At 47.0% G+C, this 24,492-nt stretch overlaps 1 protein-coding gene across 4 annotated transcripts in view; it reads left to right on the forward strand.

Annotated features, from left to right (window-relative positions):
• Positions 1–23,966, forward strand: part of ARID4B (AT-rich interaction domain 4B) — a 158,502-nt gene extending 134,536 nt beyond the window's left edge. For 3 of the 4 annotated variants that reach the window (XM_039531486.1, XM_039531484.1, XM_039531487.1), the window contains 5 exons: positions 439–1,647; positions 10,774–10,887; positions 13,384–13,599; positions 16,379–16,525; positions 22,212–23,966. In XM_039531486.1, coding sequence (XP_039387420.1) covers positions 439–1,647; positions 10,774–10,887; positions 13,384–13,599; positions 16,379–16,525; positions 22,212–22,342 — 1,817 coding nt within the window. In that variant the 3' untranslated portion in view covers positions 22,343–23,966. The remainder of the gene's footprint in view (positions 1–438; positions 1,648–10,773; positions 10,888–13,383; positions 13,600–16,378; positions 16,526–22,211) is intronic. The other variant, XM_039531485.1, reaches the window with a different exon arrangement.
• Positions 23,967–24,492: the final 526 nt, after the last annotated feature.

A 24,492-nucleotide genomic window follows, 5' to 3' on the forward strand; every position in this document is an offset into this window, starting at 1 on the left:
TGGCAGCGGGTATGCCGAAGCCGCGGGACTGGGGACCTCCCGCAGGCAAGCCGCCGAAGGCTGCCTGCCTGCCGTGCTTGGGGCAGCAAAAAAGCTAGAGCCGCCCCTGGCCATGGGCCACTGCCCTCCCCGCAGCAGCAGCAGCTCCCCTGGGCCGCTCCCTACCCTCCAGAGCACCCAAATCTTAGTTAGGGGTATGCAAATACCTTAGAGGAGTTCCCTGGAGATGTTTTATTATATGGGATTTGCAAACTGACAAGCATTGCTGCTCATCTAGCTATTATACTTCCTAATAAAATGAAGTTTTTGAAAAGAATCTGTTTTTTTTTCCTACTGGGTACATGAAAACAAAAGATTTTAATAGTACTAGCTTTAGTGTGTATTGCTATCTTCTAGTTGTTTTTTCAGTATTACTTGTAACAGATTTTTTTTTAATAGCTTCAGAAAGTTCTGCTGAGGATAGTGACCAGGAAGATGACCAAAGTGCTCAGAATGTACATAATGATGGCAAGGAGGAATCCCCAGATGAGACTGTGAGCCAGGACAAAAGTGAATTCTGTCCAAAAGAAGAGCAGAGCAGCTCATCTCCCCAAGAAGAGGGGAAAGCCCTTGCAGATGTAGCACCACCTAAATCAGTATCCAGATCACCAGAAAGATTGCGGAAAGAGCTGGAAGAATTATCTGATGATACGGACTATGAAGGAGAGGATGAAGCTACAAAGAAGAGAAAGGAGGTCAAAAAGGAGGTAGTAGATAAAACAACAAAGCCACAGGTAAAACGTGGTAAGCGAAGGTATTGCATCACAGAGGAATGTGTAAAGACTGGGTCACCTAATAGAAAGGATGAAAAGTCCAAGAGCAAAGACTCCCATAGCTTAGAACATAGTAGTAACAGCTCCTCAGATGAAGATGAGGAGGACAAATCTAAACTAAAAATAATGCCAACTAAGAAATACAATGGGATAGAGGAGAAAAGGAAGTCTTTAAGGACAAGTGGTTTCTACTCAGGGTTTTCTGAAGTGGCGGAAAAAAGAATAAAGCTTCTAAACAACTCTGATGAAAGACCTCAGAATACCAGAGCTAAGGATAGAAAAGATGTATGGTCCAGTATTCAGGGACAGTGGCCCAAGAAAACATTGAAAGAACTTTTTTCAGACTCTGACACAGAGGCTGCAGCCTCACCCCCACATGCTTCTGAGGATCCTGCAGTAGAGGAGCAGCTGCAGACTCTTGCAGAAGAGGTTTCTTTGCCCAGCTCTGAACTAGAAAAGCCTTTACTAGCCAGCATAGATGTTAAACCTGTTGAGGAGAAACCAACAGAAATGAGTGACAAGAAAGTTGAATTTCCAAGCAGTGGGAGTAATTCAGTGCTAAATACTCCTCCTACAACCCCTGAATCACCTTCATCTGTCACTGTAACAGATTCTAGTAGACATCAGTCCAGTGTAACAGTCTCAGAGACATTGGCACCAAATCAAGAAGAGATACGAAGCATCAAGAGTGAAACTGATAGCACAATTGAAGTGGATAGTGTTGTGGGGGAGCTGCAGGACCTTCAGTCTGAAGGAAATATTTCTCCAACAGGCTTTGATGCCAGCGTCAGCTCTAGCAGTAGTAATCAACAAGAACCAGAACATACTGAAAAAGGTAAGAAGAAAACCTGAGTTGTCGAATATATATTCCTCCTCTCGTTTCTTATACTGCTAATTTATTTGTGTTTAACTGTTGCTACGTTACTTGGAGATTGGTTTAAGAACATAAGAATGGCCCTACTGGGTCAGACCAAAGGTCTGTCTAGCCCAGTATCCTGTCTTCTGACAGTGGCCAATGCCAGGGGCCCCAGAGGGAATGAACAGAACAGGTAATCATCAAGTGATCCATTCCCTGTCCCCATCCCCAGCCTGCTCCGCTTTCCTTGCCCCAGCCCAAGCCCCAGCCTTGGGGAGGGGGAGGGATAGGTGGGGGGTGGGGGGGGGAGGCGAGCGAGGGAAGCAGAGCAGGCTGCTCCTGGACTCTGGGACTGTGGGGCCCCTAAAATTGCCCCCACACAGCTCCTGCCTCCTAGACCCTGTGGGGGGGAGCCTCTGACCGCACCTGAGACCCTCTGCCCCTTATCCAACCCCTTGGCCCCAGCCCGGCACCTTTAACACGCTGCTCAGAGCAGCGTGTCAGAGCTTTACCACGTTGTATGCGAACCCGTGTTATATCGGGTCGCGTTATATTCTAAGCACCTCTCCAATTTTTGTGGTCATGTAAAATGCAAAGTGCCCATGTTTAAAAACAGGATTGAGCATGAGTCTGTAGTTCTTCAAGTGCTTACTCATATCAGTTCCAATTAGGTGTGCGCACGCTGCGTGCACGATTGTCGGAAGATTTTTACCCTAGCAACACTTGGTGGGTTGGCTGAGGCGCCTCCTGGAGTGGCGCCCTTATGGCACCGGATATATGCCCCTGCCGACCTAGCGCCCCCTCAGTTCCTTCTTACCACCCGTGATGGTCGTTGGAGCTGTGGAGCGCGGCATAGCTGATCTCCACTTCCCTAGCTCTTTGCTCATTTATAGCTGTAGATAGTTGTTATAGTATAGTTGTTAGTAGTTTCTAGTCGTAGTTAATAGTAGTTTTTGTAGTTAGTGTATATAGTAATTGGAGGTAAGGGGTTTCTCCCCTTCCCTCCTTTCCAGTACCGGGCCCATGCCTAGGTCCCTGGGCTTCAAACCCTGCTCGGCCTGTCTCAAGCTGATGCCTACGGGAGACCCCCCACAACTCCTGTCTGAAGTACCCGGGGGAATCCCATCAATCAGATAAGTGCCGCATTTGTAAGGCATTCAAGCCTTGGACAAAAAAGGAGCGGGACTTTTGTTTGAAGCAGCTCCTCATGGAAGCGGCACTTAGCTCGACGCCCTCTGCCCTGTGCAGAGACCCGGCGCTGTCGGTCCGAAGCGCGCCTCCGGCACTGGATCGACCTGACATCAACAAAGACTCCCGGCACCGGACGTCTCCAGCACCATTATCAGTGTGGCACCGCTCGCTGTCTCCGGGAGCCAGGAAGCAGCACAAGCAACCTGCTGCTCCTGTACAGTTGCCGGCACCGCCTGTGCCTCTCTTGGAGCAGCGTCCCTTGCCGGACCGCCCCGCGAAGGATCCATCTCCGGCACCGTCGATTCCAGCGATGTAAGCACCGTTGAGTCCAGTGCACATAAGCTCCCCGGTGCGCACCGTGGTTCGAGCTCGGCCTGCCTTCCACCCCAGAGACTTTCCACTGCTTGCGACCTGATTGCACTCACTGAGCCAGGACCGACATGGTCCCGATCCAGGCGCTGGTCTCCTCCATGGCACCACTCGCAGTCCTGGCACTGATCACCATCTCAGCACCAGTCGTACTTGCGGCACCACTCCACCTCAAGAAGATCTCCTTCCCAATACGGTCGGTACCGGTCCAGCTCCCGGTACCGATCCCAGTGCCGCTCCGCCCGTAGATCTTCATCGAGGTCCAGATCTACCTCCCAGCACTGATACGACCGTCGGTCCTGGTTCAGATCATGGTACCGCTCGAGACCGTGGCACCGATCTCCGTTCCCGTGACGCAGGCCAACAACGCATAACAGTGCAACCCAGCATGAGCGATTGGCTCCACCTTGGCCTTCCCGCCCCAACTCGAGGTCGTCCCAAGCGGAGTGTGGCTACCATGTCCATGACCAAGACACGGACAGCACTAGCCAATGGCACAACGAGGAGCAGGGACCCACACAATGGTCCTTTTGGGCATACCATCAGGCCCAAGGTGTCCCATCGGGAGCTTCTCGTTCTGCCCACTCAGAACCTCGAGTTCCGGAGGCCACTGTCAGTCGCCCCTCCCCACCCACCCCCGGGGGGGGGGGGCTCGAAGGCGATGGCCCTACCCTCAGCTCAGGCCCATGCCCCTAGCATGGAGGACCTAGGGCAGCCAGACACCCCCCATCCTCCCCCCCAGCAGGACTTGCCCCAGGACCCATTAGTCCCAGGCGTATCCTCCTCGTCCTCCCCTGACGAGGCGGTGGCGGGCACATACTCCTCTGGTCCACCACCTATAGACCTCCATGCGCTCCAAGACTTGCTTCATAGGATGGCACAAAACATGAACCTCGAGGTGGTGGAGGTCGAGGATCTGGTGGTGGACGTTTTCTCTGCCGATGCCCCCACACATATAGCCTTGCCGTTCATCCAGACCATTCAGGCTAATGCCAATACAATCTGGCAGTCTCCGGTGTCTATTCCTCCCACTGCCAATGGGGTGGATAGGAAGTACTTGGTCCCCCCCAAAAACTATGAGTACTTGTACATTCACCCCCAACTGTGCTCCCTCATTGTACAGTCCGTTAATGAGAGGGACAGACACAGTCAACAAGCTCACGCTCCTAAATCCAAGGACGCTAGACACCTGGATTTATTCGGGCGCAAGATCTATTCAACTGGTGGCCTACAACTCAGAGTGGCTAACCAGCAGGCCTTCTTGAGACGTTATAATTATAATACCGTATTTTTCCATGTATAAGACGCCCCCATGTATAAGACGCCCCCACTTTTCTAACCCCAAATTCAGGTTTTTGGTTTTTTTTTCCCTCCAGCTGCAGCTGTTCCCCCCCCCCACACACACTTTGCTGCTCAGGCCCAGGAACAGGACGCGGAGGTAGGGGTAGAGGGAAGGAGGAGGGCCGTGCACCCGGCTGGTCTCCGGCGGCAGCCCTGCCCGGCTCCTGCCGCGTCCCTCCCCGGCGGCGCGACTCCTGCCGCCGGGCTCCCTCGGTCCCCAGCCGCCCGGCTCCCCGTGTCCCCGGCTCCCTCGGTCCCCAGCCACCCGGCTCCCCGTGTCCCCGGCTCCCTCGGTCCCCAGCCGCCCGGCTTCCTCGGTCCCCAGCCGCCCGGCTCCCTCGGTCCCCAGCCGCCCGGCTCCCCGCGTCCCCAGCCGCCGCTGTGCCCGGACCGCACTACCGGAGCCGGGCAGCCGGGGACGCGGGGAGGCTCCCCGGTCCCCAGCCGCCCGGCTCCCCGTGTCCCCGGCTCCCTCGGTCCCCAGCCGCCCGGCTCCCTCGGTCCCCAGCCGCCGGCTCCCGTCCCCGGCTCCCTCGGTCCCCAGCCGCCCGGCTCCTCGGTCCCCAGCCGCCGCTGTGCCGGACACTACGAGCCGGGCAGCTGGGGACGCGGGAGCGAGGCGGCTGGGGAGCCGCCTGGCTCCCCAGCCGCCCGGCTCCCCTCCCCGCGTCCCCAGCCGCCCGGCTCCCCCGCCGCCCGGCTCCCCCAGTCCCCAGCCGCCGCAGTGCCGGACCGCACTACGGGCCGGGCAGCTGGGGACGCGGGAGCCGGGAGCGGCGGCTGGGAGCGCCTGGCTCCCCCGCCGCCCGGCTCCCCGCCCCGCGTCCCCTGCCGCCCGGCCCCCCGGCTCCCCAGCCGCCCGGCTCCCCCAGTCCCCAGCCGCCGCAGTGCCCGGACCGCACTACCGGAGCCGGGCAGCTGGGGACGCGGGGAGCCGGGAGCTGGCTGGGGGGCCCACCACTCCCCCCCCCCCCCCTCTCCTCCCCCCCCCCGCCCGGCCCCCCCCCAGTCCCAGCCGCGCCCCTCCCGACCCTACCGGACGGCCGACCGGGCGCGGGCGAGCTCCCGCGCGGAGCCGCGGGTTCGCCTGCTCCCGCCGCCCCCCACTCCCCCCCCCCCCCCCCCCGGCCTGCCCCCCAGCCCCCCGCCCCCCTCCCCCCCCCCAGCCGGCTGTTCCCGGGGGGGGGGGGACGGGGGGGGGGCAGGGGGAGCGAGGGAGCCCGCGGCTCCAGCTGGCTCCTCAGCCACCCGCCTCCCCCTGCCCCAGCTGCCCGGCCCGGCAGCGGTGCGGGGGAACGGGGCAGCGACCCGGATGGGCCCCCGGAGGCCCGGCCAGGCCCCGGGCTCGCCCCGAGCCGGAGGATGGGGATGCACAGCCACCAGCCAGCAGCACGCAGGCAGGGCAGGGTAGGGGGGCAGGGAGGGGAGTTTGGGGTGGGGAGGGGGGGCGGGGGGGGGGGGGGGGGGGGGGGGGGGCAGGGAACAGGGGGAGGGGGGGGCTCTTCCGTGTTTAAGCTTTTACCCTCAATTTTTAGGCTAAGGTATTTAGAAAAAGTATAAATACCTGGAACTGGAAAAAATGAGACCTTTCTGGTTCTGGGGAGGGTAGGGGAGGAGTTGGTTCCTTGCTAGGAGAGAGGAGCCAGGACATCCTTCCAGGCTTCATAGATGCGGCAGACGGTGGCTAGGACTCTAGCCTTGAGCGTATTATGGCCTTATCTCGTGGTACAAGTGTCTCACACAGGCCAGAACCCAGGCCCTCACGCGTTGGCGGGGCCCAAACAAAACTTTTGAAGGTGCACCCGAGGGCGAAGCACCAGTCTCCTTACAGGATCCTTCCCCACCTTTCACCAACCGCCTCTCCTGTTTCCTCCCTGCGTGGTCCCGCGTAACGTCAGACCGCTGGGTCCTACTCACGGTGGAAAGTGGATATCAACTTCAATTTGCTTTGTCCCGCCCTTCCTACCCTCCCTCCCCGTCCCTCTTCAGGGACTCCTCTCACGAGCAACTCCTTCTACAGGAGGTGCAGACGCTCCTAACTATTGGAGCTATGGAGGAGGTTCCAAGGGATCTGAGGGGCAGGGGGTTTTACTCCTGCTACTTCCTAATTCCCAGGGGAGTGGGGGAGGCTACGGCCCATTCTGGACTTGCACGGACTCAACAAATTTATGGTAAAGTTGAAGTTCCGCATGGTTTCCCTGGGGACCATTATCCATTCCCTGGATCCTGGAGATTGGTACGCTGCCCTCGACACCAGGGACGCATACTTCCACATAGCGATCTACCCGCCGCACAGGTGCTTCCTTTGCTTTGTGGTCAGTCAATGACGCTTCCAGTTTACTGTCCTCCCCTTCGGCCTATCCACAGCACCAAGAGTGTTTTTGAAGTGTATGGCTGTCTTAGCTGCCTTGCTCCGTTGACATTGGATCCAAGTGTTTCTGTACCTCGACGACTGGCTTATTCGGGGTCAATCTGAGCTCCAGGTGCAATCCCATGTTCAGTTCACCGTGAACTTGTTCAGACAGCTGGGCCTGCTGCTCAGTGTCGAAAAGTCCACTTTGCAGCCGACCCAAAGAATAGACTTCATCGGAGCAGTCCTGGATTCAAATCTCGTCCAGGCGTGCCTACCGCATGGCCTCTTCCAGTCCATGGCGAGCATTATCCATGACCTCCGAAGCGTCCCGACCTTGACAGCACGCACATGCCTCGGTCTACTGGGACACATGGCGCCTTGCACCTTTGTGACCAGACATGCCAGACTGCGCCTCCGTCCACTTCAGGCCTGGCTCTCATCAGTCTACCGTCCAGGCCGAGACAATCTAGACACGGTACTCACGGTACCGACGGAAGTCTTAACCTCCCTGGCTTGGTGGCTGAACCCGAACTTCGTATGTGGGAGGATGCCATTTCATGCCCCACAGCCCTCCCTAGTCCTAACCACGGATGCATCATCTCTGGGCTGGGGTGTTCACCTTGCAGACCTTCGCACACGGGGCCTTTGGTCCACACAAGAGATAACCCTGCACATCAACATACGGGAACTGAGAGCAGTACGCCTGGCGTGTCACGTGTTCTGCGAACACCTTCAGGGCCATTGTGTCGCAGTCTTGACAGACAACACAACGGCCAGGTTTTACATCAACAAGCAAGGGGGAGCACGATTGTCCCCCCTCTGTCAGGAAGCCATTTGCCTGTGGGAATTCTGTAGAGCCCACTCGATTGACCTGGTGGCGTCGTTTCTCCCGGGAGTCCAAAACACCTTGGCAGATCACCTTAGCAGGTCCTTCCTGGCTCACGAGTGGTCAATTCGCCTGGACGTTATCCATTCTGTTTTCCGGAAGTGGGGATTTCCCCACATAGACCTTTTCGCCTCTTGCAAGAATCGGAAGTGCCAGGTGTTCTGCTCTCTCCAGGGGTGCTCCCCGGGCTCCCTATCGGATGCCTTCCTGATGCCGTGGAAAGACCATCTGCTCTAGGCCTTTCCTCCATTCCCACTGGTCCACAAGGTCCTTCTCAAATTGCAAAGAGACAAGGCCCGCTTAATCTTGATCACCCAGGCAACATTGGTACACCACTCTCCTCGATCTGTCAGTGACCACACCAATTCCACTCCCATTGTGGCCGGACCTGATCACTCAGGAGCACAGCCGACTGCGTCATCCGGACCTGCAACCCCTCCATCTCACAGCATGGATGCTGCATGGCTAACTCAATCTGAGCTGCGTTGCTCCCGCTCGGTGCAGCACGTACTCTTGGGTAGCAGAAAGCCCTCTACTAGGTCCACATATCTGGCCGAGTGGAAGCGTTTCTCCTGCTGGTGTGCCGTGAGCAATACTGCCCCTCTGGAGGTCCCAGTACCTACCATCCTAGATTATCTCTTGTCCTTGAAACAGCAAGGCCTAGCAGTTTCATCCATCAGAGTACACCTAGCAGCAATTTCAGCCTTCCACCCAGGCGAAAACGGGCACTCAGTTTTCTCCAATCCCATGGTCAGCAGGTTCCTCAAGGGATTGGAACGTCTGTACCTGCAAATTCAGCATCTGACCCCTACGTGGGACCTCAACCTGGTCCTATCCAGGCTCATGGGCTCCCTGTTCGAGCCAATGGCCACTTGCTCGCTTCTGTACCTTTCCTGGAAAACAGACGCGTGTCAGAACTTCGAACCCTCACGTCGGACCCACCGTATACGGTGTTTCTAAGGACAGGATACAGCTGCAGCCACACCCTGCCATCCTTCCTAAGGTGGTGTCTGTCTTCCATGTCAACCAAGACATCTTCCTTCCGGTCTTCTACCTGAAGCCGCATGCTTCTCGGCGAGAGCAACAGCTGCATTCCCTAGATGTTTGCAGGGCCCTCACCTTTTACAAATTGAACGAATGAAACCCTTTAGGAGGACGACCCAGCTGTTTGTAGCAGTGGCAGACTGGATGAAGGGCCTCCCAGTCTCCATACAGTGCATCTCGTCCTGGATTACATCATGCAGCCGTGCATGCTATGACTTGGCTGATGTACCAACTATGCACCTTACTGCCCACTCTACTAGGGCTCAAGCTTTGTCCTCTGGCTTCCTGGCTCATGTGCCCATACAGGAGATCTGTAGGGCAGCAACTTGGTCATCAGTACATACCTTCGCTTCCCACTGTGCGATAGTGCAGCAGTCCAGGGGTGATGCAGCATTTGGTTCAGCGGTCCTTCACTCCGCGACATCTCACTCTGACCCCACCGCCTAGGTAAGGCTTGAGAGTCACTTAATTGGAATCAATATGAGCAAGCACTCGAAGAAGAAAAGACAGTTACTCACCTTTGTAACTGTTGTTCTTCGAGTTGTGTTGCTCATATCCATTCCAAACCCGCTCTCCTTCCCCTCTGTCGGAGTAGCCAGCAAGAAGAAACTGAGGGGCTCTGAGTTGGCAGGGGCATATATCCGGCACCATGTGGGCGCCACTCCAGTGGGCGCCTCAGCCGACCCACCGAGTGTTGCTACGGTAAAAATCTTCCGACGATCGTGCATGCAGAAGCGTGCACAGCTAATTGGAATGGATATGAGCAACACATCTTGAAGAACAACAGTTACAAAGGAGAGTAACCATCTTTTTCTTAATTTTAAAATGATTTTGCGACAGGAGCCCATAGTATCTGTAAATCAGGCAGTTTCTGAGTCTTTACAGTTCCCATTGGATTTTTTTTTTTAACCAGATGTCCTAGAATCTATTTCAGGTTTCCCTTCCTCCTCTAGTTTTATTCCCTACGGCGATAAATACCAATATTTTTCACTTTCACTTTTTAAATCTGAGAAGCAGAGAGGTGGGGAAAAGGCAAAATGTGAAAGGCTGTTGGTACTTCAGAATTGTCTGCTAGACTTCAAAACACTTTCATTTCCACAGAAAATCATTCAAGCAGGTTTAATGCATCGTGGCTTTATTTTTTTTTTCTTGAAGTTAAGCTGTAACATGCTGTCCATGTCTCATTACACTGATGAAGAGTTTCTAAGTGTTTTTTTTTTTTTTTACTATAAAAGAAGAGTATGGTTGACATATGTTAATGGACTTTATTCATAGGATGGTGGGATCTTACTTTATTATGGTATTGCTGGATGCTTCTGATTCACCAGCCAGAGGGATTCCTAAATTTTAGAGTTCATACTTACCCCATCTCATCTGAAAAAAAAATAAAACAACCAAAAAAACCCCAACCTGATACTGTTGATTGATGCCTTACGTGTTCTATGAATGCACTCTGATAATATTGTTGGTACTGTTGGTTATTTAAAATCTGTATTATTATCAAAGAGAAGTGGAGATCTTTTCAGATTCTTTCACTTTTAATGAATCTTGATAAATTTGTCATCTGAACAAATGCTTGTTTAATTTGCAGTTCTTGAACACCAAAATGTCCATGTGTGTCAGGAAAAATTATATTGAATCATATGACCTATTAGTTACTTGCAAACATCTAACACATTTTCTCTTTTATTAGCAAACTTTGTCTGCTTCTCACCCACCCCCAGTATCAGTTACTGTTGTTTACACATAAAATAATTAAATCCTGCTAATGGCAGCTGAGAAGAAAAGTCACGATTGTCTGTAAACTTAAATCTCAGAGGATCTGCCTGAGGCTTTAATATAGATAAATATGCCTTAACTCCTGAAATACAAAGTTGTATAGTATTTTCACCAAGAATTTAATTATTTGTTAAAATTGGAGTCTGTACAGGTCAAAAAAGACTTAAAGATGCTCAGGGAGGAGGCGGTTCCTCAAAAAAGCAGAAAAGAAGCCACAAAACATCAGTGGTGAACAACAAAAAGAAGAGCAAAACTAGTAAGTATAGCAACTTGGTGCAAAATGAAACCTAGACTTAGAGAACATCTTGTATTTGAATGACAAGTGAAGGAAGTGTTTCTATAAAGATAACATTTTAGAAAAATGTGCTAAGTAGAGAATTCATAATAAATGTTAAAATGATGAAGCTGTTTTCGCTGAGTGCAAGAGTATTTAAAATTTCTTGCTATGCTGTTTCTCAGACTGATCCTATAAGGTGCTCAAAGCCTTCAGCTCCCATTGAATTCAGTGGGACTTGCAAGCATATGGCACTTTACAGGGCCTGTTTTTGTCAAAGAGGGAAGGAAAGAAAATATTTTGGGGTGTAGAAATACGTACATTTTAAGGAGGGGAATAGGAACACTATGCAAAGTGAACTTACATACTATGCAAGATCAGTTTTCACACAATTTCACATAATTTAGAGGTGGTATTATTATTTTCACAGTACCACCAGTGTAGTTACACAGGACCTGTATTCATCCACCTAAACTATTTGCTGCAAATTAGAACACTTCACAAGTACATCTGACTTTTAAAGTAAACCAAATAAAAAATGAAGAGGCAACATCAGGATGTCCTCATAAGTAGATGTTAATTAATGAATATATAGATCATTTTCCTGCCTGCACTATGAAACTAGACATTTGCTCTGCATTATCCTCTAAATGAGGCTACATCTTTACTGAATGTACTCTAAAATATTTAGTTTGTGATGTTACCTGAACAATTCTGAGGTGAAATTCACTCTTCCCTACACAAGTCCCAAGTAGACAGTTTTTGTGCAGGACTTTCAGCGGCAGAAGTTTGACTTTTATTTTTTTCACACATACCCCACTACCTACCCATTTACTTACCTTAAGGGCAGGTCATGTGTAACCTTAGATTTATATGTTCCCTCTTAGTAATTTAAAAATAACAAATAAAGCCAAACTGAATTATTTACGGTTTGAGCCTGAAGGGCGGTTACAGATAATTTAATTTAGTGGAGGACTGTGAATGACTCAGTAAGTGATAAAATTAAAAACTTTTAAGCAAACAGGCATTACAACGGGGTGTATGGCCCGCAAGCCGGATCTGGACTGTCAGGGCTTTGGATCTAGCCTGCAGGATTGCCACCCCTGTGACACCACTCCCAGAAGCAGCCGGCACCATGTCCCTGTGGCCCCGGGGGAAGGGGAGCAGAGGGCTCCATGTGCTGCCTCGCCTGCAGGCACCGCCCCCCACAGCTACCATTGTCCGGGAATGGGGAACCGCGGCCAATGGGAGCTTCAGAGACAGTACCCACAGGCGACAGCAGCGCACGGAGCCCTCTGTTCCCCCTCTCCTAGGGGCTGCAGGGACAGGGTGCTGGCTGCTTCCGGGAGCGGCACGGAGCCAGGGCAGGCAGGCAGGCAGGGAGCCTGCCCTGGCCCTGGTGTGTGCCGCTGCCACCTTGGAGCCGCTCCAGGTAAGCGGCGCCAGGCCAGATCCCAAACCCCTCCTGTACCCCACACTCTCTGCCCTGAGCCCCCTGCCTGCACCCTGCCAGCATCCCAACCCCCTGCTGCACCTCGCACCCCAGCCCCCTGCCCTGAGCCCCCTTCTGTACTCCGCATCCCCTCCTGCACCCCAACCCCCTTCCCTGAGTCTCCTCGTACACTCTGCCCCTACCCCTTGCCCTGAGCCCCTTCCTGCACACTGCACCCACTCCCTCCTGCACCCCAAACCCCTGCCCCAGCCCTACATTCAGGGCCCTGCATGCAATTTCCCCCCCAGATGTGGCCCTCAGGCTAAAAAGTTTGCCCATCCCTGCATTACAATATAATCTATACTGCATTTATACTCACATTCGAGGAGGAAACGATGCATTATGGGGTGCACAATACCTAAATGACGAGAATGGGCATAATCCTTTCTCTAACGGTACCTTGGTGGTGGCTGCATGTACCTAACCTAAAATTAGTGTGCTACCCTTTTTATAATCAATTATAATAATGCTTGTTAATTAATAACATTAAATTTACTTTTTTACCATAATTAATATCTGCATAAATGCCATAGCAATATCTATTAATATAAATAGCATTTTCCAAAACATTAACACTATTTAAAACACTTGTAGAAACCAGCTAGGACCAAACATATTTACAATATGACCTGGGGTTGTGTCCTAACTTATCTTCAGCTTGCCTCTAAATTGTCTTGATTCATTTTATTCATATTTTACCAGGCCTCGCTTGACAATTTTCAAACCTAGATTTTTGGGCCTACTTACAATCAGTATTTCTATATAAAAATAAGCAAGCACCACCTCTATAGGCAACACACAATGGGTTGCAATTCAGATCCTACTGCCCACTCTGTACCTCCCTCTCTTCACCGGGGATGCATTTTACCCTTTCTATATTGAAAAAGAGGTATAACCCCTTTTCTGATATTTGGAACCAGCACTTGAGGAATTAGTGGTTTGATTAATAAAATAAACTTATATTGTGTATTTTTGTGTTTCTTCAGCAAACAGCAGTGATAGTGAAGAACTTTCTGCTGGTGAAAGTATGACCAAGTCTCAGCCAGCAAAATCAGTTTCCACTGGAATGAAGTCTCACCAAACCAAATCACCTGCAAGAACACAATCTCCAGGAAAATGTGGGAAAAACGGAGAGAAGGAATCTGATCTCAAGGAACAGAATAATCGTTTGCCTAAAGTTTATAAATGGAGTTTTCAAATGTGTAAGTGCCTTTTTTTAAACTGGATCTAGTTTGTTCCTGTAGTAAGAAATAGTAAATAAAATACTGAAGTATTTTCTTTCAGAATTACTTTCAGTCCTAACGTTACTGAATGTAGTTATCTTTCTCTAAGATTAACTTTTTAATCCTGTGCACTTCCTTATATACCACTTATTTTTTTACACATAGGGTTTAAAGTCATTCTTAGGTTTTTGTGCAAACTGCCCAGTACTGGTGTGAATTTCATACTTCTTATGTTTAAGTTGACTTGTGTACCTTCCCCCCCACCCCGTTTGATGATCACTCAGAAGTTTCCCAGATTTGGTAGTCAGTCAGATTTCTTTGTGTTCCATTTTACCTTGGCAAAACTGGAACGAGAACAGATTTATATCCTGTTACAGCAATAAACTTCTCCATTTTGTTTATTAGTCAGCTGCTCTTGGATAACTTTGGTGTGTTGTGAGGCATGAAGTTGGAGTGAATGTGCTTTAATCCACATGAAAAATTCATCAATAGCTGATTAATGCAGACCCTGCAGTGCCTTACTGGTACTAGAGAGTGACTTCATTTTAACTTTTTTTTTTTAAATAATCCTTTTTTTAGAAAACAATTTGGGAAGGAAGCAGTTAATGCAATACTATCCTTCCACTGGAGAAAAAAAGAGGGCAACAGAAAATACAGGGAAAGGCTTCAACACCTCTTCTTTAATGTAACAAACATATTTAAGACCCTTTTTCCCTCATCCTGTCCCCCATAAGTCCAGCTGCCCTTTCAGCAGTAGCTTGTAGCCCAACAGCCATTTTCAGCTCTGTTTCTATTGTAAACTCAGACTTTAGGTTTTTGTTGTAAAGTGAGAACTAGAAGTGGCTGTTGGGCTACAAGCTACTGCTGAAAGCGTAGTTGGGTTTAAGGGGGATAGGAGAAGAGGGCAGCTTAAAATTGTACTCACTCCCTTCTGACTTTTCTGCCAATCCTCCCCCTTCCTTATGTTCCTAAAAAATAGAACTGGGAAATCAGGAGCCTTTAAATCAACTTTCAGTTCAGGTCCCTCAGGCTTCATGTCTTCAACTTTATAGAAGGGCACTGCTTTCCTGCACACCCCGAAGTAGCTGTCAAGACTTTCCTCTTCTTGGTGATGAGGTCTCATTTGTATACCTTTGTATGGCTTTTACATCCATTTCAAGAGCTCCACTGGTCAAGTTAGAATGTAACTTTGGACAATTCAGAGCCAGGTGTTGATTTTAAAAGTCCAGATAATTAAGTCTTGGTCTTAAAACCCTCCATGATCCTCTCCTCTCCCACAAGCACACATGAATAAAAAAGGAGCAGAGAATTCACCTACACACAGGGAATTCTTCACTTGCCATCTTCAGTCATTTTAAGGACCAGAGGATCTGACTCTAAACCCTTGGAGCCCAATCCTAAATCTGTGAGTAAAGCTCCAGAGTAAAGGAACTTTGCTTGCTGAAACTGTGAAGAAATTGAGAGGACAGAATCCACACACCCATCTCAAAGCCTACAGCAAGATCCATTGCAACTTTGTGTGGGTATAGTGCCTAGCACAATGGGACCCCATTCTTGGTTGGTCCTTGGGCACTACTGTAAGAAACATGATTAAAAATAATTCCTTCATCACACCAGGGTCACATTCCACTTCTGCTGCTGATGGAGAATAGTAGACATAGCTTTCTGTTCTCCTTCAGAAGTTTGTAACTATGTGGCTCTGTGCTGTGCAATCATGCCCCTGCTCTACCCAAACCCCACTCACCAGTCCGCTCAAATGAGATGTGCAGATTTCCTACACAGCTCCCATAAGGGTGCTTTTTTATTCCCTTCTTCCCTACCGTCCTGCACATCAGACACAGGGTAAGAGCTGTTCTTTTTTGCACCTCGGGTGGCACAAAGATGTTGAATTTTAACCATAACTGGTCAGCTGTGAATTTCCCTGGCAGAGGAGAACTCTCAGTGAGAGTAAAAGCATCAGAGCTGGTGCCTGTTCCTACTGACATCCCAACATAAAATGCCTGGGGAAGGAGAGGCATATCAGGAGTAGATAGGGAAGGAGGAAGAGCTCTGTTATGCTACACTGATCCTCAGTTATTTTACGGTCCCTCACTTAGAGCAGCCTCTAGTATGCTCTAATTCACATTGGAGCCAGCACAGACTGTACTACAGAATCATGAAGCCATAACTGACTGGCTCCCTGATGACCATGCTACTGTCTTTGTCAGAGCTCTGCTTGTCGTGAGTTGAGACTCATGCCCACAGACTTTAATCTGTTTTTGACCTCATTTGTGCCCATCTAAGGATTCAGTTATTGGTATTTAATCATGGAAAAATTCTTATTAATCTTCATAAGGATAAAACAATAAACCTTGTTTGTTCCCCCCTCCCCCTCAAAAATATTTGCCTGTCTGCCACTCGTGGTGTTTGAGGAGAAAATCTGTATTGATAGATGTTTGCTGTGTTGTAGCCGTGTGGTTCCAAGATATTAGAGACATAAGATGGATGATATAATGTCTTTTAGTGGACCAATTTCTGTTGGTGAAAGAGACAAGCTTTCCAGCTACACAGAGCTGAAGAAGAAAATATATGACCTTACCCACCTTGTCTCTCTATGGCAACTAAAGTTGCTGTGGTTTTTAGCTGCTTTGTCCTCTAGATACTTTTCCGATACCCTCCCCATAGGATCTGAACATCTCCCAAACATTTACAGCTAGAAAGTTTTGTGGAAAGATCAATTCTATATTAATAATTAACTAAGGTGTTATTTAACTCACAGCTGACCTGGAAAATCTGACAAGTGCAGAGCGCATAACAATCCTACAAGAAAAACTGCAAGAAATCAGGAAACATTACCTGTCCTTAAAATCTGAGGTAGCTTCCATTGACCGAAGAAGAAAGCGCTTGAAGAAAAAGGAACGGGAAAGTAAGTACTTGAGGTTAAATTCTGTCCTCTGTTAGAGCCATGCAGTGGGATTACCCATTGTAGCTGAAGAATTTGGTCCTTAGATATCTGCCAAAAACTTCAAATGCATATACCTGTTAATTTCCCAGAAGTTAAATTAAAAGCCCAAAAGAATGTTTTTCTTGGATTGATCTTTGTAACATGTGTAACATTTATGTTGCCATAAATGTTGGGTAACTCTTCATGAAAAATTGTTTTTCCAGCATACCATACAAGTATGTTTATCATTTCAATAGATGCCAACAATAGAAACAATGATACGAGTTCCCTTTGTTTCACTACTAATGCAGCCTTTATTTTTTTTAAAGAATACTGTCAGGTTAAAAAATCATATATGTTTTGAAAAACAAATTTCCATCTTTGGCTCGACTCCAACAAAGCATTTAGGCAGGGGCTTAAATTTAACCACATAAGTAGTCACATTGACTCGTGCTTAAAGTTAAACACTTGCTTACGTGCTTTACCAGAATGGGCTTTTTTTAAACAATGACAGATTAGTTTGGGGGTTTTTTTATTTCAGTTTTAATTATCTAATGTACTTTTCACCATTTATACTGACTTTCTTACTGTTTTGCACCTTGTACAGATAATGAAAACCTAATAAGGTTCATCTGTTTCTATTTCCTACACTAGCACAGGATTGCTGTGTTTGTATTATAAAAACTAGGGGAATATTTAAGTGCAAAGTGGTTTTCACTGGAATTCATGAAAACATTTCTATTTAATATTAGGTTTATATAATCATTTAAAATACAACACCTAAATGTTTGCACTTAAACTACCTGACAGTGCCACATGACACTGTTTCTCGTGATTTCAGTGCAGCCATCTGAGAAGTATAGCAAATTCATGCAATGTCCTGGGCTGGTATTCACATTAATAGCATTTGGAAAGCTGACAGCAAAATGTTTGTATAGATATCTAGAAATTCTTCAAAAATTCAAGTAAAAATGATCCCACAAAAATACAAGTCAGACATCCAGCATTTTTAGTCAACAGCACTGCATATGAAAATAACATTTTCAGAGGGATATATTCTATTTTATTCTCTAAGAGGATCTACATTTTTTGAAGAATTATAAAACTAACTTTTTCTAATAAATGTATGCAAAATTCAATATTACTAGCTTGATTTTCTTTACAAATAAGTATCATAATTTACTATAAAATCATTTATCATGATTCCATGATAAATTATAAAATATTAGCTCTTCATTAGCCTCAGAGGCATTACTTAATGAATTACTTTTAAAGGAACACCATCTTAAGTCACACTTCTCTCTGAAAATGTTATACCTACTGTTGTTATAAATAATATCTATTATTACTGCTGAAAGATATTGGAGAGAAATAGTATTCTTCTCTATTCTTCATTTGTTCACTTTGTATGTTTGACAGCACAGTGAAGTCATAGAAATGTAAAGCTGGAAGGAACAGGGGTAGGTTATCTTGTCCATCCCCCAGCACTGAGGCAGGACTAAGTATACCTAGACCATCTCTGACAGGTGTTTGATTGATGTATTTTTAAAAATCTCCAGTGATGGAGATTATATAACCTCTGCTGGGAAGTTAATCCAGATCTTGATTATCCTTATAGTGAGAAAGTTTTTCCTAATATCTAACCTAAATGTCTCTTGCAGCAGATTATTTCTTGTTCTACCTTCAGTGGACATGGAGAACAATTGATTACAGTCCTCTTGGTACACCTGTTAACATATTTGAAGACTATCAGGTGCCCCCTCAAGTCTTCTTTTCTTAAGACTAAACATGCCCACTTTTTTTAACCTTCCTGATAGCTCAGCTTTTCTAAACCTTTTATCATTTTTGTTGCTCCCCTCTCTCCAGTTTGTCCACATCTTTCTTAAACTGTAGCACCCAAAACTGGACAGAGTACTCCAACTGAGGTCTCCCCAGTGCCAAGTAGAGTGGGACAATTGTCTCCTGTGTCTTACATGTGACTTTCCTCTTAATATACCCAAGAATGATATTAGCCTTTTTCACAGCTTCATCATGTTCTTGGCTCATGTTAAAATTTTGATCCACTATAACTCCCAGAGCCTTTTCAGCAGTACTACTGCCAGTAGCATAGCTGGGGCGGTAACAGGGGGGACGGCTGCTCCCCCTGAGCACATTCTCCAAAAGTGGCACCTTTTCCGTGCAGCCAGCACTGGGCTCTGGACTCGGAGTCCGGAACCCGGTTTTGCGTGCAGCCACCAGCTGGCTCTCGGCTCTGCACTGCCCCCCTCATCCCCAGCCCGGCTCACTCGCTCGCTCTGGGGCTGCAGGCGGCGTCGGCTGGTTGCCTGGCTCCCCGGCGAGGAGGAGGAGGAGGCTCCCACCTGCCCGGCTCACTAAGCTGAGCCCCACTTGGCGCATGCCACCCAGGTAGGGGAGGGCTCTGCCAGGAGGGGAAGGGGCGGCAGCGCATCGCCCCAGCACGGCAGGGGAGGGGGCTGAGGAGCAGCAGGCTCGTGGAGGCAGCACGCTGCCACTGCAAGTTGAAGGTCTCACCCTGCAGCGTCTGCACAATCACCCCGTGCCTGCCTGCCTGCCCTGCTCCTCCTTGCCCTGCAGCCTCCGCCTGGCGGGGCTTCGAGGGGACCGGGGCGGCTCGGGTCCCTGCAGCCCCCGCACACGCCACACTCGCCACCCCGCACCGCAGCCTCCTTCCTGCTGCCGCCCGAGCACGTTCCCCCAGCCTGTCCCCGCTGGAAACAACTCCTGCAGTGCTCGTTTCCAATCCGGGTGGGGCTGGCGGGGCTGCAGGAAGGTCAGTGGAGAGGGGAGCTGGGCTGACTCTGTCCCCAGGCCACCTGGCCTGTATTAAGCCCCTTTGGGGCCCCTATGTCCTGCACTGAGGTGGTGCGTTAGGACACTGCTGCCCATCAAGCATTTGACCAGCTCCAGCGCTTGGGGGGAGCCTGTCTCTGTCTGTGCTGATCAGTGCGGGATTTACCCTTGACTTTAATAGGGGAAGGGGCAGGATTTCACCTTTCCTGGTTTCCGAGCAGTGCCTGTGACTTGCCACACAACATCTTATGGTGCCAGGTCTCCCAACAATAACCTTTGTCCTCGATTTTTCATAGGGATATATCCTGGATGGCCTTGAAAAGCAAGTGATTCCCTTACTAGTGCTAATCCAAGCACTCAAAAAATCATGAGGCAAGCCCTCAAATATCCCAAGATTGGCTTAAAAATCATGAGCTTTTAAAATATAATACAATTGGGGTTCTTTTTATTTGCCTTCTGGTTTTTGAGCTTTAGAGTTCCTGTTTTCCAGCTTTGCCCCTCTCCCATGAGGGCTAGTATCTTGTATTTGTTGTTGTTAATGATAGCTGAGATTCTCACATACTCACAGGCCTCTACGAGGTGAGGCTCTAAAAAGAATAATAAATGTCGCTAGATCAGGGCTTAATTCGTAATGAAAGGTGCCAGGGCTCAAGCAATTTTTTTACTTTCATAACTGACGCAGCAAGCCCAAAGGTACCAGGGCTATGAGTGTCCAAGCCTACAGGTGCTGGGACTCAGCCTTGGCAAACCCTTGCACAAATTAAGCTGTGTGTGTGTGTCTGTGTACAGCTTAAATTGGTTAAAACCCCTAACTTTCAGTACTCAGTGTTTCAAAAATGTTAGACTGCCAACCTGTGTCGTAGAGGTGTCTTTTGTTTAACCCCTCCCCCCCCATGAATAAAGCTACTTTAAGGGAAATTACTGCTTTGTCCAACCCCGAAGAGCTACAAGATCTTTGCTCACCAATTCTCATAAAACTTGTATCTGTCATGCCTTTTTGGTGACTTTATGTCACGGAGTCCCCGGGCGATGCTCTGGAACTGCTCCCCACAAAGCCAGTCAAGACTCTGGGGAGCCTCCTCTCTCGGAGCAGACTGTCTTCAGGGCAAGAATCTTACACAGTTTCACCTCCCTGGATCTGACCTTGGAGCATTCAGCATCCTCTATCCCTCCGTGCGCTTCCCACAGCGAGTCCGCCCAGGTGGGGTCCTGGGGAAGCCACAGGGTCCTGCACCCCCACTTTGCAGTCAGACGTGACGCTTAGCCAGCCAGTAAAACAGAGGTTTATTAGATGACAGGAACATGGTCTAAAACAGAGCTTGTAGGTACAGGGAACAGGACCCCTCAGCCGGATCCATCCTGGGGGTGGGGGGGTGGGCAGTGAGCCAGACACCCACGTCCGCCCTCACTCCACATCCCCAGCCAGCTCCAAACTGAAACCCCCTCCAGCCCCTCCTTCTCTGCTGAGTTCCTTTCCCAGGCCAGGAGTTCACCTGACCTTTTTGTTCTCCCACACCTTTAGCATCCTCTTGCAGGGGGGAAGGGCCCCAGACGCTAGTTGCCAGGAGACAGAGTGTCAGCCAGAAACTGAGGCACCCACACAGTATTCAGAGGAGACATTAAGAACAGTTCCACTTGGTCACACTTTAGTATTATGATCTATTATAAATAAAGTGCATTTCATTGATTGATTTTAAAATGAAATTAGTAACTGGAAAAAATGGCCAGTATTTTTTTTTTTAAACCTGCGGCAATTATAAACTACTGTATTGTCATTTACTTTCTAGAATCTAAAGTATATCCAAGTATAATCTAAAGTTCTCCTGCGAAATGCCGGCTGTGCAAACGCTTCCGTGGCTGGATCATTCTGGTGTTTTTATTTTAAGTACAAAATAAATATGTATAACAAATTTAAAAGTATGTAATTAGTAATTTGATGTCAGGTGGTGCCTTTTTTTTATGTGTTCGCGCCCCCTGATGTTAGAATCTGGCTACGCCGCTGACTACTGCCTGGCGAGTTATTCCCCATTTTGTAGTTGTGCATTTGATTTTTCCTTCCTAAGTATAGTACTTTGCATTTGTCATTACTGAATTTCATCTTATTGATTCAGATCAGTTCTCCAACTTATTGAGGTCATTTTGAATTCTAATCCTGGCCTCCAAAGTGCTTGTAACACCTCCCACCATGGTGTCATCTGCAAATTTTATAAACACATTTCTCCACTCCACTATCCAAGTCATTAATGAAAATATTGAATAGTACCAGGCCCAGGAGAGACCCCTGTGGGACTCGACTAGATGTATCCTCCAAGTGTAACAGTGAACCATTGATAACTACTCCCTGAATATGGTTTTTCAACCAGTTGTGTACCCACCTTATAGTAATAGTAATTTATAGTAATGTAGTACTGTATAATGGACCATACATTCAGTTTCCTTGTTTGTCTTGGTCTTTCACACAACAACAAGAAATTGTAAATAATTAATTATTAATTAAAAACTGTGTAGTAGTTGTTGGAGTCAGTGGATACTGACCCTTCTTGTATGACAGGGTTAGAACCTTTTGTTAACCCCACACTAATGGCATGTGACAAGAGCCACGAAATAAAATTAGCTTCTTATCTGCACTCCTCTTGTTATAACATGATGGTAAAAATCACAAAAATTGGCAGGGGCGCTTGGGAGCAGGTTAAACTACTTTTAATTCTTTTTATTATTTTAACTAGCTAGATTTTAAGTTGATAGTGTCCCTTTAATGTTTATTATCTGCTTTGAGGTTGCTAATGTACATGCAAAGTATTTTTTTAATTTTAGTTTAGTACCTTTATTTAAACCTTTTTGTTTTTCTTTGTCATAGGTGCCGCTATTACATCATCATCTTCTTCCTCACCTTCCTCCAGTTCCATTACAGCTGCAGTTATGTTAACTTTAGCAGAACCATCTATGTCAAGTTCATCACAAAATGGGATGTCAGTTGAGTGCAGGTGACAGCAGGACTTGCCAAAGCACTTTGCACTTAATGGCTGCTGAGGGCCACTTTTTTTATACTGCACGGTGGCACAAAATTCAGACAAGCACTATTTTGTATTTAAAAATTGTTTCTTGACAAGCTAACTTTGCACTTAAGTGCACTTTTATGAAGAAAAAGTACAACAAACTGCTTTTCCTCAAGCAATAATTGTTTCCAACTTGTCTGGGAATTGTACGTCTAGTGACTCGAAGGCCTTCCACTGTGGCAAATGGAGAGGCTGTTCACTGCCTGTAGAGACAGTACAGTAAGCATACAGTTGTTGGATGGGCCTAATTGATGTGTTAAGGCTTACTGTACGTGTATTCCCTGGTATTTTGTTAAAGCTGGAACATTTGATATTTTTCCATTTATTTATGACAAATATTGAACCTATTTTCATTTGTACAAACTAATTGTTTTTTAACTTCTAAGTCACCTCATAGTGGCTTTAATTGTATAAGTCAAGCACATGTATTAAATTCAAAACCTGCAGTTAGTAGGATGTTTGACATCAGTCCTGATAACCAAATATGAAGATTCTCTTTTAAAAAGACTGACTAATGTTTACAGGTTTGAATTAGGCTAATAGGTTACTGTGGGTTGTAATAACCCATTAATTGGAATGGAACTACTGTACTTGCCATTTTTCTATGAATCAGTATTTTTTTTAATTTTGATAAAATACATTATGACAAAAGGAAGAAAATGGCTATCAAACTGTATTAAATCTTAAACAATGTATAAAGATTGTATTTAGCCAGTTTAAAGTGTATATTTATTCATAATGGATTATAACAGTTATATTTTTGTGTTTTCTTGTAAATGTTTCTTTTCCCTTAAAGCAACAAATATTTCATTTGTAATGCTTATTTTATTACGAGCTGTAACAGAGAGGACTTCAAGAAGGAGAAAGCTGTGTTAATATAGTTTGTGGTTGCTGATATGAACACTGCCACAAAAGGATAGTTGTTTTTAATATAAATAGCTAGCTGAGTGTTAGACATAATTCTTTTTTTAAAAATGCCTTGTACAAAATCCAAAACCAACTCAAAACTGTTTTCACATATATTGATTTTATGTTGTATGAATCCCAAGCTCTCTCCTGTTAATTATACATCTTTGTAAGACATTTGTATATTGCGGAAGTGTTCATTCAAGCTATTTAATACCTGGCACTGTTAATACACAGTACTTTATTGTACAGATTGTTTTACTGTTTTAATTGTAGTTCCGTGTACTTCTTTTGGCTGGGGGAAAAAGGGGCTGGCATGTTTTTCTTTGTTTTTTGGCAATACAACATGTAATTTCAAAAGGTTTTGTTTGTAGATGCTAGAGTGACAGAATCCTTTACATTCGACTTTTCTAAGAAAAGCGTTTTCAGTCTTCGTAGTGTGTGCTTACGGTAACTGATTTTATTGAAAATGGTTTCAAAGTATTCAGATTTGTACAAGACTGTAAAAATTTGTTGACAAACATTGAAGGAAAAGCTTATAGAAAAAAGCTATAAAATATATATTGGGTTCTGCAGACAATGGAGAATTATGTAATATATTGTACAAATGTAAACAAAGGCCTCTGAAATAAAATGCCATAGTTTGTGAATCCCTGATTTTGTTTCTAACAGTTTAATTAAGTAATTTTAGTGTGTTCATTTAAATGACACCAGACTGTAGAATCAATTAAGCTAATTGTATTGGTTGTGTTGTAAGAAATAAATATGTAAGGAATAATTTTGAGAAAAATATACTGGGCCAAATTCTCTTCTCAATTTGGCTGAATTCATCCTATACAGAGCCATGCTACTGATTAATTTGGCAAATTGACATAAATGAGGTAGCATCAGTATAATTAAAGACTGAATTAGATCCACTTTAATTCAGTTATTTTGAAAATGTGAAAGAAAAGATGCTTAAGGTATTTGCTGACCTCTAATATCTATTGGCCAAGTTCAGATGAGGTGAAAGCAGAACACCAGTGAAATACCTGGAAATCCTCCTGCTTACCCCAGGTCTGAATTTGATCCTATGCATACAGACTTCACTCATCTGATTAAAATGCTATTGCATGTGCAAACTGATATATTATCAATGAGACTTTGTTAAATAACAAGTAATTAATATGCAGTTTA

This window comes from Mauremys reevesii, linkage group 3 (assembly GCF_016161935.1).
Source record: "Mauremys reevesii isolate NIE-2019 linkage group 3, ASM1616193v1, whole genome shotgun sequence".
Taxonomy (NCBI): domain Eukaryota; kingdom Metazoa; phylum Chordata; order Testudines; family Geoemydidae; genus Mauremys; species Mauremys reevesii.